This window comes from Onychostruthus taczanowskii, unplaced genomic scaffold (assembly GCF_017590055.1).
Source record: "Onychostruthus taczanowskii isolate IOZ18803 unplaced genomic scaffold, ASM1759005v1 scaffold17, whole genome shotgun sequence".
Classification (NCBI taxonomy): domain Eukaryota; kingdom Metazoa; phylum Chordata; class Aves; order Passeriformes; family Passeridae; genus Onychostruthus; species Onychostruthus taczanowskii.
This window is the reverse complement of record NW_024498906.1, coordinates 876,895-893,919: the sequence shown is the minus strand read 5'-3', so window position 1 is coordinate 893,919 and position 17,025 is coordinate 876,895. Positions and strand designations below refer to the sequence as shown.

Genomic DNA, 17,025 nt, shown 5'->3' with positions numbered 1-17,025 from the left:
ACAAACCAGGCATTCACTTATTCATGGCAGCAGATGTAGCACCTCCAGGGGTCCTGAGGCAGGGGACTGATGTCACAAGGAGGCTTCTCGCTTCTTTTGGAGAACTTGTAGTGTTTGAGGAAGTTTCACCATGGCTGGAGAAGGTCAAATAGTACGCACTGTCAAGAAGGACGAGATGGGAGCACCTGGGGAATTACAGGCTGGCCCGCCCAATCTAAGTCTTCAGGAAGACTATAAAGAAAATATTTCTGGAAACCATTTCCAAGCAAATAAAGACAACAATGATGTTAGGAGCAGTGGAGATAGATTTGCCAAGTGTGTGAACTGTGCATGACTGATGTTGCCTTTTGTGCTTAGTTACTCTGGAAACAAGGGAGAGCAATGGATGTTGTTCATGTCAACTTTAGCAAAGCTTTCTGCACAGTTTCTGTAGCATCCTTTCAGCCAAACTGGTGAGATGTGGTTTGGATAGGTGGATGAAAAATTAACTGGACTGTCAAGCTGTGCGAGGACCACCTGTCCAATGGTAGCTAGTGGCATTTCTTAGAGGTCAGTATTAGGGCTGGTGCTCTTTAAGGCCTTACTGGCAAATGGGGAGGATTTTACAGAACACACTGCCAGAGCAGTTTGTGGGCAACATCTAATGGCTGGAAGGCAGCACTGCTCTTCAGATGGACTTGCCATGCTGGGGAAATGGAAAGGCAGGACCGCGGTGAGACTGGGCGGTGACTGGAGCTCCCTCCTCGGCCGCGGGCAGAGCGGAGCCCTGCGGCAGCCGGGCTGGAGGCGGCTGCCGGGCGGAGCTCGGCACGAGCGGCCTGAGCCCGGCCGGCCGCAGCGCGGGCCAGCAGCGAGCTCTGGTGGCCAAAGAGCCCCACTGCAAAGGCGTGGGAGGGGGCGTTCCCGGCCTTGGGGAATGTGGGCCGCTGTGTCTGGAGAGCTGCATTCAGTGTTGAGCTGCGCGGTACAAGGAAGGCTCTGCAGTGTTGGAGTAGCTGGCTTGAAGTCCTGCAAAAAAATTGAAGGAGCCAGAACGGGAAAAACTGGTACTGAAACCAAAGGAAATGTTTATTTTTCAGCTAAAAGAAAAGAAAGCTTGTGGGAGATGATCATGCTGTCTTCAACTACCTGTCAGGTGGATGGAAAGGGGACAGAGCCAGGCTCCTCTCAGAGCCAGTGTGGAAGGAGAAGTGACAGATACTGGCTGGAGCATAAGAAATTCCTCCTTGATGAGGACATCTTCACATTGAGTCTGATGGAACCCTGGAGGAGCAGGAGGCTGAACTAGAGACCTCCTGAGGTCCCTTCTAGCTTGAGTTACTTTGGGATTGGCAGGTTTGACAAGAAGTGATAGGGTATTGATACAGCATTGAAGAGAGCAGCAAGGGTCATTGACCCATGGGTAGTGCCAGTAATGCAAGCAGCTGTGACATGAACTCAGTCCCTCCATTGCTGCTTGTTTTGAATCACTATTAAAGAGCCTCACTCCTATGTGGGTTTTAAACTAATTTTTTTTTAATTTACAAAAGGCTCTAGTTACCTTCTGGTTTGGGTTTTTTGTTCCATTTCCAGTATATGCTGGTTTGCTCTTCAGCATAAAATCTTCTTTGCCTCTCCAGTTTTCACTCTCCTGGTGGATTATAAAGTTGTGGTTGTTGCATAATGGTCTTTTCTTAAGCTGTTTTATTCAGCCTGCAGATTTGAGTGTGAAGAGAAATGCACATTAAATTATTTAGTATGAGCTAATTTTAGTAAGGATTTCTAGTGTCAGAAGCTGCATATTTTCAGGGTCTTTAGAATTAGAAATATGTATAACACAATTGCTTCTTTACCTGTGCACACTGAGAATACAGAGAAGCTTTCGTGTAGCTATTTTTTCAATGTGCTTATCTTTCTAGAGATGCATCTTACATGTTGCAAACATACATGTGTCTCCTATTTCTATAACTGCAGTAATTAAATGATAATTAGCCCCATCTCTGAGAGCTTGGCTCTAATTTAATACAGTCTTCACAGGTGGAGAGCTTCTAATTTTAACTCCAGGACATTTCTGCTTGATGCAAGAGCTTTTGATAGCGAGGATTTAAAGCAAAGAGCTAGGCAGTGTTTTCCTCTTGGCTTTATCTGTAGCTGGCTGCTTACCTTCTCTGTCTTTCTAGTAAATGTTCTGTTACCTTCTGTGTCTTTCTAGTAAATGTTCCCTTGAAAAAACAAAACTCTTTCTTTCTCTCTGTATTTTTGGTCACTCCATGAAATTTACTGTTCTGTTATTAAAATTCTGATCATTTGGGAAATGTTACTATATAATTTTTTTGGAGGAGGTGAATGACAGTTTGTCCTGGTAAATGCGGTGTCACTGAAGTATCACTATTTGTACAGTCCGTAACACAATGAGGCTATGCATGACTACAGCTTTTAGATCATGTTAGAGCTGAGACAGTTGGGACGCACTAATGTTTTCTTTTGACTAGATTTAATTATGTAGAATTAGGTACTTTACTAAGGTAAACACTGATTAATTTTTTTTAAAATCAGAAGGCAACCTGAAGTGGCAGTTTATTATTGGAGTCCAAGAAGAATTTTTATAAGATAAAACCTTGCTATCAGGTTATAATATTTAATTTTTGCTCCTTGGCTTGTTAATGAAAAGAGCAACAAATCTGGAGGCTACTTTCTGGGGAAAGCTCTGAAGAGCTATTTCTGCCTTCCTGAAATACAAATATATGCTTAAGTTAATGTATCCTGCCTTTTGTAAGTAATACAAAATCAGTTTTACTATATCAATGTGTGAATAAAATTTTCATTCCAAAATAGGTGGAATTCCAAGATGTTGTATAAAAGTATCTTTGTTACCTTCATATATTCCAGATCACCAAATTAACAGCTTTTGACATTTTTCTGACTTCTCACATTCCTAACAAGCACATGCCTTCTGCAGTGGCAAGGAAACCGACTTGTACACTTTTGAGTATGTTTCACCCAAAACCCGGACCTCAGCAGGCTGAAGGGATGGCTCCCTTTTGCTTGAAGCACTTGATATTGTCAGCTGAATGCTGTCCTACTGCAGGAAGACTGGGTTTGAGCCACCACACATCCTTCAGGGAAGCTGTGTGCAAGTGCTGGAAAGTGCTGCCATTTTCTGATTGTTTCTTTGTTTCTCCTCTCTCCTGAAAACTGCAGAGATGTGTTTAAGTGTCTGTGCCCAGTGGTGTTTTTGCAAGAACTACTGGCACACCTGGAGCAAGTTCTCCATCATCTCCAAGGATTTTGCATTAGGCCTTGTGAGTGGCTGTTGTTGAGCCACTGGGTGGCATCGCTGCATCGTTTTGGGTTCATCAGTGCTTCATTTTCAGGAACATCAGAAAGATGCCAGCTGCCCAAACAAGACAAATAAGCAAGAGAGCTCACTCAGATAATATAGTAACAAAAATATTAGCTGTGCCATTCTAGCTTTTTTCTTACACTTTATATTAAAATAATTAATATGCTTGCTTGTATCTTTGATGTTGGTACTTCATATTTTTCCATTCATGCACAACTGGTAACACTAGTTAAATCAAGTGCAGAATCCACCTGCCTGTACACATAAACAATGACAGTATTAACAGTGGAAAAAATACCATTATTTTGTTACTTAATATTGCCATAATGTTTGCCTATCTATGCCATATTACATGATATTCTACAAAAAGAAACCTTTATGTGACTTCAGATAAAAAGAGATCAAGATGCAGTTGGAAGGCTGTGCTAATCTTCTTGATTTCAAGTGGATAGTGTTCATAGCATATATTTCAACAGTATCCATGTGTCTGTGTTTTTCAATGTGTATCATCTCAGTACTCATATGAGGTTATCATACCAACCCTGCTGTTAGGGGAACTATAATATAGTAAGGCTAATGTGATTTATATAAGAGTACTTGGGAGATCCTTATGCAGAGAATTGAATCTAGATACTCTGACCTAGATCATTTTGCATGTGGAGCACAAAAAAAAATTGAAGGAAATTTTGTATTAATTTTGCCTATTGTGTGTTCAACCCTGTAAATTAACATTACTTTTGAAGCTCCTTCAAGGTCTGTATGTATTTCAAAGGTGGAGTTTTCATTTGAGAATGATTCTGCTCTTGAAAAAACATATTCTGCAAGATAGTTGGGTTTTCTGTCCCTTTCTTTCCTCAAATTTTCATTTAATGTCAATTCCTTTTTTTATAAGTGTGTATATGTATTTATTTATCTTCTGTCTTCCAGAACAGTTTAATTGGGATGATTATCTGAAAGAGACTGAATCAGTAGCTGCCCCTCTGCATTGTTTCAGACAGGTATGCCAGATACTATTTTACGTGTGTGTGTATTGTATGCCTGTTACAGGGTGATCCTAGAAAAACTTTCACATGTAGACTGCTTGCAAACTTCCCATTTGACTTCTTTTGATCTGTAGTTATCAGTAGCTTACAGTTTTGGCAGTTACTAGCTACGGAAGTTTTTTCATTCTTGGTTTCTGCCTCAAGCCAAATTTTGAGGGTTTCATTAAAATTGTTTCTTTGAACTCTGTTTTCCTTTAAAAAAAAAGACTAGCTAATGAAAACAGATAGCCTTGTCAGTGTTCAGAAATGTTTTATATTTTTTTCAATAATCTTAGCGCTACCATGGTTTTAGTGAGAATTAAAAATTTGGCTGATTGTCAGAGGAGTCTTTGCCCCATTTTTGAAAGATTTCTTTCAATTCTGTCTAGCTATAAGATGTGTGTGTAGTAGAGTTGAGCCACCACTTTGTTCCTGGGTATCTAATATGTTTAATTTTGTCTTTCTGAGCAAAGTGCTTTCTACTTAGGGGTAACAGATACTAAAATTTAAAAAAAAAAATCAAGTGGAATATATAGGAATACAAAGAAAATACTGGATTTATGATGAAGGGTGTTTAATGTACTGTTTTGTATTACTCTATACCCTACAAGTTTGATCCCCCCTACCTAGTGGTTTAGTACGTATTTGCAGATGCAGTTTAAATCTACCATCTTGTGTAAGCTAATGACCTCCAGTTGTTCAGCCCTCTGGAGACTGAGTTGATCTCTTTTGGCATCTTTCTCTCTGTTTTCCCAAGCTGAGGTGTATCTTGTCTGTGTAAAGTTAAATAGGATTCATTTTGGTCTGTGTGCCTTCACTGTGTTAGGAAGATAGTTGCTAAGGAATTGGATTGTTCAGGTTCATAGAAGTGTAATAGGTGTGACAAGCAGTGCATGTCTAGTTTAGTGGCTTGGGCATGTTCTGAAATTGTTTTCTAGGGTCTTTTTGGTGGTACTGTAAATGATACTGACCACCAGTGGGGGCCCAAATAAAAAGCAGCACAAATTGAAGAGTCTGAGAGAGAGAGGAACCATCACTAGATGAGTCTGAAGCAGTTGCAGGAATGGAGAATTAGGAGAGAGAAACACAAGTGGTAGCATTTCCTCGTGCTAGATCTTGAATCTCAGCTTGCTCTTTGCAGATGAGGATAAAGGGCAAAGAGCCCCTTGCATGCTGCTCTCAGTGAGAGGGGGCTAAAAACACTGGTGTTCATAGCTCTGAGTGGAGCTGCAGAAATTAATTTCACAGTATGTGTTTTTCACAAGGCAGACACCTCAAACTCCTCCTGGGTAGAGGCAGAGGGTGGTGTGTTGTACCTGGATCTTTCTGAGGTTAATGCCATACTCGGACACCATAAACCACCATGACCAGAGTATGTTCCCAAGAAATGTAACTACTGTAGAAAGCTGCTCAAAAGCCTTTCCATGTGCCTTTCTTGCATCTTGCTGTCCCTAGTAATGCTCAAGAAGTCTGAACTGAGCAACCAAATAATGCCTTGCATAGAGGTGCTTAGGTGACATGCATTGACAGAGATAAATCCATGTGACCTAGATTGCTTAAGGAGTGTGTGAGTTGAAAAGAAGAGCTTTAATTTATGTGCACAGCAAATTTCAAAACAATTTGCTTATGCAGATTTTCATTTTTTCTAAGAGTCAATCTTTAGGTGGAAAGTGACATGCAATGGTGATAGGTGCAGAACTAGATCCTCTCACTACATAATATTTGTAGATTTCAGAAACTAAAGTGCTTGTGCTTTGCCAAGGACTAATTTGAATTTTATTGGGTTACACATGAATTCTACATGTCATTATTACTCTGTGTAATGCAAAGAAATACACTGCTGTGGCCAGCCAGAAAATAAAGTGCAGCTAGAAAATTAATTTGACAATTACATCCAGAATTTGTGACCTGTGGGAATTTTAAAAGTTTAAATTTTGTAGTAATTAAAAATTACCTGGGGAACAATAAATTAAAGCCTCTACCATAAATTAGGACAGACAGATAATGGAAATTGATTAAAGTATTTATCTTAATTTAGAAGGTATTTTATATGTTGCTTTAAGTTGTTTTTAATAACTACTTAAAATTTCAATGCACTTCATGTTCCTTTTTCTTGCCTTAAACTTTTTCCCAAGCAGTTGAAAAATTTAAATGTAAAAGCTCAGTCCCTTGTGGTTTGAGCAGAACTTAAAGCAAAGCTATTACTGAGTGAGGTTTTTTTATTTTATTTAAAGACAAACTATCATGCAGGACTTACCTTTTTAGTAGAATGAGTTGTTGTCTTGAGTTGTTGGTATTTAAACAAGCTCACCTTTTCCACAAGCAAAGAAACAAACTCCCCACTTTCTCAATTTCTGTTGCTTTTCCTGGTTGTACAAAATAACAGCTTGACAAGCAATATCCTGAAATTGAATTGCCCTTTAAATTTAATATGCTTGGGTTCTCCTTTCAGCCAGCCTGCTGCCCGAGTTCAGCACTGGCAGATGCTCACTGAATTTTGCTCACCTCTGACTTTAGGGCTCAGGCTCCTCCAGGGCTTCCACTGTGGATCTAGGGTGTGTTGTAAATAGTGCACCTGCACAATATAGCAAGTAGAGCAAGATGTAATTTAGACATTTAAATGTGATGGAGAAAAAATATCACTAACACGTGTTGCAGGAGCAGATTTCTCCTGTCTTTTCCTGTGTCCTCAGACAGGTAGGTGCATTTGCCTGCCTGCTGTGGGATCCCCACCTGACCTGGTCAGGCAGACACGAGGGGACATAGGAGTCCTGTGAGTGTGAATGCCTATGGTTTTGGGTATTCTAACATTCCTCCTGTATTAGAAGTCAGACTGTGTTAGTCTGGATGGGGTAGCTACTGGGTTTAAATGTCATGGGGAAGGTGTCTGTATTCAAAAACAACTTTGTACTGAAAAGTTGCAGAAAAGAGTTTCCAGGATGATAGGAGAATAGTCATCATCTGCTAAGAGAAATTTCAGTGCTTGACTAATTTACATTGTTGAAAAGGTACCGAGAAAGGGTCAGTTGTAGCTTTTGGTTTTATTTGCTAAAAGAAAAGAAAAGAAAAGAAAAGAAAAAAAAAAAAAAAAAAAAAAAAAAAAAAAAAAAAAAAAAAAAAAAAAAAAAAAAAAAAAAAGATTAACTGATGGCCAAAAATTCCACCAATAAAACAATAAAATTTAGGCTGGAAATGAGGAGACAAGTAAAGAGAATAGTGAGAGGCATTCCATCCCAGTTAGTGTTAATACAAAGTTTTAAACATCATTACATGTCATTTGCCTACAATATAACAGAAGGCAAGTAATCAGACTGCAATCCAGTCAATCTCTTCCTGTAGTGTGTTGATACATGAGTAAAAAATACTGTCTTTTGTTCAACTTCAGCATGTGACAAAAAGTTCTTCCTAACAACCAAATTGCATTTGTCACATTTCTTTTCCCTGTGCTAATTAAATTGGCATTGTATGTATGTTTGTGATTATATTCAGTTCTCTGTGAATAAGTACAGGCTACAGATTTCGTCTTAGCACGGAAGTTTTATGCGTCTTTAGGACTGTTTTCTTTCTTAAAAATGTTAATGCTAACTCCTTTTTCTGTCTTTTTTTTTGTAATGTAAGCTTTTTTTTTGATACAGAAGGCTCCAAATTTTGTTTAGATTTCCAAAATGTTATTGCAATGAGGATAATTATTTCTTTTGAATTGGAAGCTAATAAACCTTGTGGTTGGGATTTTTTTTTTTTAATATGTGTGTTGGTTTGTGTTTTGGTTTTTTGTTTTTTTTTTTTTTTTTGTTGAATGTCATGTTTCCTAATGTCCTTGTATTCCATTCACTTCACTCTTGTGTTCATGTCTTCCTGAAGGTTCCGTTGTTACCCTACTTAGCATCCTTATCTTTTTAGAAATCAATTATGCTTATGCAGTTGGTAGGTTATCCAGTTGCCTTTTCTGACTTGCTGCTAGACACTGAAAAGTTTAAAAGCTTTTTCATATTTGTCGTTTTTATGCTGAGTTTGGAGAAAATAAAGCTGTTTATTGAACTGGCTAGTAAATTCATCAGTATTAACAACTACAAGAAAAAGTCTTTTGCCTTTTATTGTAGTCTAGAATTCCACCTACGAATGATTTCAAAGTTGGTATGAAACTGGAAGCCCACGATCCTCGCAATGTTACCTCAGTTTGTATTGCTACAGTCATTGGGATCACTGGTGCCAGGCTAAGGTTGCGGCTCGATGGAAGTGACAACAAAAATGATTTCTGGAGGCTTGTGGATTCCTCAGACATACAGCCCATCGGGACCTGTGAAAAGAAAGGGGGCATGCTCCAGCCTCCACTTGGTAAGTACCAAAGCTGCTGAACAAATGTGTGTGGAGTATTGCTTTCAGAAAGTCAAATTCACCTTTTCGTCTTGGCAAATTCAATGGTATGAATAGCTCACCAAACCATTATTTAACTGAAAAAAGGTAAGTAAACGAATTCTGACTAAGTGAATTGTGGCTTTTTCTTATTTTTTCATTCTTCTGGCATAAGAATGAGCAGTTTTGTTTGTTGTTGGTTTTTCTTAATAGGCCCTTAATATTAAATGTGCTCATTCTGTAAATGTTCCCCCACACACAGCCTGCCTTATGTGTGTGTATACAGTGTTTTGTTGCGTGATGCCATGCATGCTCCTTTTGGGAGCCCTTGGAAAGAACTGGAGAAAGCCAAATTGCACCTTTACTCTTCATCAGTGCATCCAAGCAGCTCACAAGAGGGCACTGGCTGCTGCAGGCCTGGGAAGCTTCAGCAGGGCTGCTGAAAGCACGCCCCTGCAGGGCAGTCAGGATGTTTCCTTGGGCACCAAGCAAATTGATTGTGTTCTAGGACAGGCAGCATAAGGTGGGTTAGTGCAGAATTGCAGCATTCTGCTCTGAATTTTTACTCTGAGGTAGTAAAAGCAGCACTCCAGAGCTCTAGCAAACTGCAGGCTTAGGCTGCATGATACTCTTAGTGTTTCAAATCAACATGTTCAGGAATGTCAGATCAGTTTGTCATGGCTGGTTGTGAGCCCAACAAATGCTTGTGAACAAGGTATAGCTTTCTTAGGCTTAGAAATACCATAAGAACTTCTTTTGCCTTCCATGAGCAATATGAGTGACAACATTGTGTCTCCCCAAACTGAGAAATAGTACTTGAGTTTAGACTTACTGAGGAAGTTTATTAAACAGGGAATTCTACAAAGCAATTCCTTGTTACCTGGTGAGTGGTCAGAGGTAACTTTGACTAAAGTGCTAGAGGTAATAAAATGTGACATTGCCTTTCTTTGCTGTGATTAACTTGTATATTTAGATCTGCATTCTTATATTGTATTTGTCAATAGCTTAAACTTCTATGTATGGAAATATTTAAAGATTTCACAATGATCTACAAATAGTTTTGCTTTTAAAAAAGAGGAGGAATAATGACCAAAATTTACCTGAACACTCTCTCCCCTTTTGTCTTCTCATCTTCTGTAATTTTAAGATGCAAGAAATAATAGAAGTAATAAACTCTAAAATAATAAAAAAATTACTTGTATACAGAAATTGGTTGCTGCTGCTTTTCTGTCTTATGCTTGTGAACCTACTTTGGTGCCATCAGTAATTTGTAGAGAATTCTAATTGGAGGTTTAGCAAGGATAGGTATTCTTTCTCTCAGTAGCCTCTCAAAAAGCTTGTCATCCTGCTTTGGAAGCAACTTCCAGATTTTCTGTTTGAAAGATGAAGTAAAAAATATAATTTCACTACAGTATGAATCTTGATTTGCTTGTAGAGAGACAGGAACAGTTTAAGACACTTCACATAGATTATAAGGGCAGATTTGTGTCCTATTGTAGTCCTTCAAAAGCACAAGAAAATTAATGCAACCAGGGTGCCAGTCTAGAAAAATATTGCTTATGATAGATACAGTTTGAGCCCAGAAGGGCTTTTTTTCCCCTTCTTTCAATGGATATATAGAAGCTTTGGTTGAATACAATAGAAATTCCTGACATCAGGGAAAAAGTTGTTTTTTTTTAATTTTTTTTTTGAAGAAGTTTCTCAGTTTAACCTCTCTGAAGTTCTTGATATAACCTTCTAGAATGAATGAAGTGATACCATTATAAAAAATGGAAGAGTATGGAGGTTCCTTCAGCTGTACACATGTACAGTGTTAAAAAGATACGTCTTCAGGAACACAACAGTTTTTTAAAATGTGTTTCTAAGCCAGAGTGATGAAGGAAACAGCTCTGTGTATGTATGATAGGGGCAGTCGATTCGCTAAGAGGAGAAACTTCCCATGATCATCAGTAGAAAGGCTGATGCCTTCTGCTCAGATACTATTTCTTACTCTTACGTGGTCGGGCTGCCTGCAGTGCAGCACCTCACAGGCAGCTGTTTCCATGCACTCAGGCATGTAAGTTTACCTGCCCTCTGAACAATTGCTGATTATTCAGAAAAGAATGTGAGTGCCACTATTTTGGCCCTCCTGCCCTAGATTTTTCTAGAGATAGGCTGAATTCCAGCAATCAAACATTCTGGCATACCTAGATAAATTTTAGAAAAGCCTTTTTGGCAGTTTTACAATATCCTGTTCCTGCGTAAAGCTGGGAGCTAATTGGGTGTATAATTACCTCCTGTTAGACATTTAACCAACGAGTTTTTTTTTTCCTGAGTAGTAGGAACCTTCTGGATACCTAATGTTCCACTTCTATCATAATAACTAACTAAAATAGTCCCTCCTACCTGATTTTTACATGGCTTTAATTATGCATGTTACATAAGGGTTTTGAGAAAGTAATTATTGCAGCAGTGTTCCTGTTCCAGCCTTTGTTTTCCATAGCTTTTCCATAGCTTTTTGTTGTTGAGAGCTTAATCTTCTGAGCAAATTATGTTACACATAGCATTTTCTGTTTTACCAGGACAACTTAAAGGCCAAATGAAGTGACTTGAAACTGTTGTTTAGTTGTCACCCCTCTGTCTTGCTTGTATATATTTGCTGAGCTACCAAATTGGGAATATTGTGTTTCAGTAACCACACATGTTCAGGTTTTATGAAGACTCTGGCATGAATGCAGGCCTGACAGTCAGCTCAGTGGTCCCTGAATTATGACACCATTTATCATATAGGAGCTCTGCATTAATTTAGGTGTTGAATAGGTGGTTCTGGCTTGAAAACTGTTTATTCTACTGAAGACAGCTTAAAGTTATGAGCTCAAGAGCCATTATAGCATATAATCAAATTTTAAGTGAATTATTTAACTGATGAAGAATTGCAGATACGGTCCACCTTTCTAGTTACAGATTTTTAAGACAATTCTTAAATATCAGTTATGAGGGAACTCATGAGCTCTTGGCAGATTATATACTATTTGCTTTGTGGAAAAAATTCCAATTTGCTGTATTATGTCTGTTTCTCTGCAGAACTGTTCCAGACAGCTAACTGCTAAAGAAGCAGAAAAAAATGTCCAGTATGTCTGTTATCTTACTCATTACTTTAAAACATTAATTTGAAAAGCAAAGAAAGCAGAAGTATTTTTTGTTTGTTTTGTTTTATCTTTTTACTGGAAAGTGGTTGATTGTGAGGGAAGATTATCTGGATTAAGAAGGTTTTCAGCCAAACCTTTGTTCTGTTTGAATAAGGTAGTTCATCTAAACAATTTGATTGTTGTTTATGATTTTTATTCACTTGTTAATGAAGAATAATGAAATAAAAACACCATCTGGTTTATGCTTTTCAATATGATACATGATTTATTAAAATTTTTTTGGTCACTCTTAGGTACGCTTTGTTTTTATGGTTACTATTTCTTTTAATGAGAGAGGGAGAAAAACCAGGGAGAAAAACCAGTTGCACTGTCTTTTTGTCTGTGGTTTGCTGAAAGAATAACAAGACTCTCAAAAATAAAAAAAGTATCTGCTCAATAAATGAGCTAGAACCTGAAGAGAAAGCTAGGTGCTTGTGCCAGGGAAGTTCCACTGGACCAGAGATTGTGTGGGACAAACTAATGGTCTCCTGTACTAGGACTTGCGTGTCATTAAATCCTAGAAATTAATCTGTAATACCTGACGTTATGATGAGTGATTTTGCACTCAGAATGGAAAGGAATTGCACAGCTTTCTGCAGCGACAGCGACGTGTTCATTTCTTCTTAGCTGCTTCTATTTTGGCCAAGTCTGAAATAGAGGGAATGAGGCATTAGTCAAATAGACTTTTTCTCCTATTGTATTTTACAAACTGAAAGTAGGGCTGTTTGTTTGGTTTTTTTGTTTGTCCTCAGGGTTCCAGATGAATGCATCCTCTTGGCCAATGTTTCTCTTAAGAACTCTCAATGGAGCTGAAATGGCACCTGCAGCATTCTTTAAGAAGGTAAGAAGAAAGGCTTTTGTAGTAAACAACTTCCTGTCAATTGGTCCATGGTTACATTTTTTAATGAGGATGCTAAGATATTACTCTGTTGTCTGCAGCAAAGATGGGGAAGACAAGACTATTATTTAAAATTACTTTGAACTGAATTGACATGCTAAGGAAGCAGACAGAAAGGAATCTGCTTCTAGTCCGTAGGGAGGGCTGTTTCTTTTCCTGAACTGAGACTTCAAAGTGTAGTGTGTTACTTAGAAAAATTGTGTTTGCTCCTTTTTTGTCTTATGGATTTTAGATAAAATGCATATCATGTTTCTTAACAGCACTGTAGTCATGTGAATGTGCACAGGAGTGAAAAAATTTAATGGGGAATGAGACCCATTGGAATACAGTAGTGCTTGGAAGGGTTTTGTTAAACATTGTCATTGGGCACACACTCATTATTTAAAATGTTAGGAAGTAGTTAAAAATAGCAGAAAAAGCCTTTCAGTTTTTTAAACATGACTCTTGAGTAAGTTACTGTGAAATATGGAAAATTATATAAAAACAACAGTAATATTAAAATTACTTGGTTCAGTTTTTTGTTGAGGTGATAAAACCCTGTTTTCATACTGAGTGTGTGTTCTTTTTTGGATACTGAGAGTGATACTGAGAAGTATGTCAGCAAATCAAACAGTTGGGTTTAGGCCTGCAATCACATCACTTGGTGTTAACTTCATGTAATTATAATTTTTTTAGATAAGATAATATAAATTTTCTGAGGCATGACGAGCCATGCTTCTCTGTGCTAGCCTGCAGCACATCTGAGATGGGCTTGGATAATAAGGTTCTTGAGGCTGAGGTGGTAATTTGTGTTCTGTCAGATCACAACTCCTGCTGTGGAAGTACATGGATACCAGTCACATTCACTTGATTTTTGTTTTTCTTGTGTCCACTTGGAATTGGTCTAAGGCAAGTGAGTTAACAGTGGCCTATAAATAATGTCCAATGCTAATGAATTTTTCATGGATTAATTGAGAGGTAAAGCTTTTACCAGACAGTTATCAGTCCCCAGAAATATCCATGCTCTGCAAACCTCTTCTTTATTAGCATATAATAATTTCATTTTAGTGTCTTGGCTGTCTTGCTGCCCAGACATAATGTATTGGTTGCAACCTATTGCTTATGTAAATACTTTTATCAGGGTCTTTCTGTCATGGAGAATTTTGCTAATTATCCCAGCTGTGTTTTGTGGGAATAGAATTAAGATTTTTCTAGTGCAGAAGAGCAAAGGCTAATTTGAAACATGACTAAGTTTTCTTGAATGTGTTTCTATAACTTCCTGAGAGTAGTGACTATGAGTAGTAAGAATGTTAAGGAAAAAGGGCTGTTACTTAGTTTTGCTTTTTTTTCAAGAGGTCATAGAAATACAAATATTTTACCATGCTTATTTTTGTAGGAACCACCAAAACCTGTGCCAAACTGCTTTAAAGTTGGAATGAAACTTGAAGCTATAGATAGAAAGAACCCATACCTGATTTGCCCAGCAACCATTGGAGATGTTAAAGGAGATGAAGTTTTTGTTACATTTGATGGTTGGAGAGGAGCATTTGACTATTGGTGCAGGTGTGATTCTCGAGATATTTTCCCAGTCGGATGGTGTAGCTTGACAGGAGATGCATTACAACCACCAGGGAACAATGGTAAGATGACTAATAATATTGCTTAATTGTTTTTCTCCTCAATTACAGCAGAATTTTAAAAACCAGCTGGCTGTATGCAGATAAGACTGAAGATTTGATTTGTGAGTAGCGGACAAGGATGAAATGTCGTTGAGTTTTCTTTATGTAGCTTAAAGCTAATAGAAATTGCTGGGAAACAATTTTACCCTGCTCATAGTATCTCTAGGAACATTATTTATTTAATAATGTTAGCAGGACTTCTGATGACCTCTAATTTTTGTGTGCTTGTAAAGAATCTTGAACTAGATTTGTACTATTGATAGAAACATGCTCCTGTTTAGTGATACTAATATATTGGCTGCTGCAGCACTTTATGTCATGCTAACTGCTAAGTAAAGTAGTCTTTGCTTCTGTGATGATTGTAGGTCTAAACTATATATTTAATGTTTCTTCTTTCATACTCAGCAAAATTCTGTCTTGCAACTGCCTATTCTGAAAGCTGTGTCATCCTCTTGCCTTTAGGGATGTTTGTTGATCAGGTGATAGTGTCTCTTTAACTAATGGCTGCTTTATAATGAATAACTCTCAACCTTAGAAAGAAGGGAAATAACATGAAGAGGGATATCCCTCAGTGTAATCCCTTGGCTCCTCTGGAACTCCTTGTCAGGTTTCTGTAGTGTAAGGCTTTTCTGTCAAACTGTTTGAGCTTTTCTGTCCTCATCCCATTAAAAAATGTCAGGAAGAGAGGTTTTGAAGGAGGGGAATAATATTTTAATTAATTTCTTTATTAACCAGAATGATTTGTTCTCAGTGAGAATTTTCATAGCTGGTGTTAGGTGAGTAAGGGACAAATAGATTGGTGTCACAGAACACTCACTTGGAAGTAGGAAGGGAACAGAAGCAAGAGGGCAAGAAATCAGTAACGTTTCCTGGCCTTTCCATCCCCATTATTTTTTTCAGTCTTTTGCTAGCAGATCAAGAACTCTATAGTTCTTGGAAGTAGGAAAATCTAACTGGAATTAGCTAAGGGTACCTCTGCAACCTTGTTCTCACCTGCCTGTGTGAAGTTGCTGCCAGGGGTCATAGTACCTGGAATCGTGTTTAGCCCATTCTGGCAGATTTCAGCAAAGGAGTAACTCTGTGTGTAGCTGTACTGTCCAAAATGATCTGCAGTGAGAGGGAAGGGGAGAGTCAGGTGAGGATGATGGACACTGGATCACACTGGGACCACACTGACCTTAGTCTTATTGTTTCTGTGCTCCCAATCTCTGAAGTGTCTTTCTCAGCTTCTTCAGAAGGTTGGCCTTGTCTTGGGAGATCATGAATGAGACAGATGTGTTATTACACTTAAGCTAACTATTTCTTTACTGTGGGGGTGACTGTGCACTGGAGCAGATTGCCCAGAGAAGTTGCAGTCTCCCTCACTGGAGGTATTCCAGAGCTGTCTGAACACAATCCTGTGCCATGTGCTCTGGGATGACCTTGCTTGAGCAGGGAGATTGGACCAGATGACGCACTGTGGTCCCTTCCCACCTGACCCATTCTGTGATATACAAGAGGGGCTGTGTAAATAAGTGGCATAGAATTTTTAAAACATGTTTTTTGTGACAGTTTAGATTACTGAGTCCAATTTCATCTTCTGGAAAGAATATTATTAAATTGTTTAGTCTACTCCAATTTCACTGCTGGAAAGCCAGCGATATTTTGAGGTAAGACATCCAGATTTTTTTTTTGCCTGACTAGTGCTTGATAGAGCTCAAGGTTGTTTGACAATGAGTAAAGCTGGTTATGTAATCCAGTTCTTCAGGTAATAAACCAAACAAAATTCAGACTTGAAATACCTATCCAGTGAGGATACTGTTGCTTTGAAATGAGAAACAAAAACACTCCAGGCATTAATAAAATCTGAACCAAAGTTCTTACAGACTTATAGTTAAAATTGAGAATTTTGGACATGTAGTAGAAACTGAGTGCAAAGAGGTGCAGGCTGGAGTGGTGTTTATTTTTGTTTCCAAAAGTGAGGCCAAAGTTAACTGCAGTTTTATTGAAATTGTGTATTCATTTTTTCCCCATTCTGAGCATAAATAATTTGTTATTTCTATTTTCCTTTGTGGTTTTTTTTTTTTTATGTTTTATGTTTGTATGTGTTATACACACTTGTTGAATTTACATATCTGGATGAAATATTTTTTGCTCTCAGGTTAGGTTTTTCACTGTTATTCGATTGCTGTTGAGCCATTAAAGAGATGCAATGACAATCCTTTATTAAGATTTAAATAATAGCTTCAAGAAGAGTATAATCAAGCCACTTGAATTCAGAAATATCATGATGCTGTCAGGATTCTTCATTACGTCACACTAACATTGACTACTCCTGTTGAGGGAGAAAATATTACAGGTACTGCATTGTAGGAATTTCCTTGGAGTACTGAAGTGTTATTCTGCTCTGGACCTTTTTCCTACTGGTTACCTCAGTATTTCTGGCTTGAATTTCTGCAATAGAAAATGAAAATAATTGACTTAAGAGTGGTTTGAGTTCCAGAGTGAATATGAAAAGTATTCTTGATTTTTCTAAAGCTGAAAGGTATTTAAATGTGTTAAATCAGTACTTAGAGGGCTGAAAAAAAAAAGCCTGATATTTTAGTGAACATGCAAAGCCAATATC

At 38.0% G+C, this 17,025-nt stretch overlaps 1 protein-coding gene across 2 annotated transcripts in view; it reads left to right on the top strand.

Annotated features, from left to right (window-relative positions):
- The window catches only part of SCML2 (Scm polycomb group protein like 2), a 72,238-nt gene that overhangs the window by 21,726 nt on the left and 33,487 nt on the right, over positions 1-17,025 (top strand). For both annotated transcript variants that reach the window (XM_041399991.1, XM_041399990.1), the window contains exons 4-7: positions 4,250-4,320; positions 8,445-8,679; positions 12,617-12,705; positions 14,138-14,381. In XM_041399991.1, the coding sequence (XP_041255925.1) occupies positions 4,250-4,320; positions 8,445-8,679; positions 12,617-12,705; positions 14,138-14,381 (639 nt within the window). The remainder of the gene's footprint in view (positions 1-4,249; positions 4,321-8,444; positions 8,680-12,616; positions 12,706-14,137; positions 14,382-17,025) is intronic.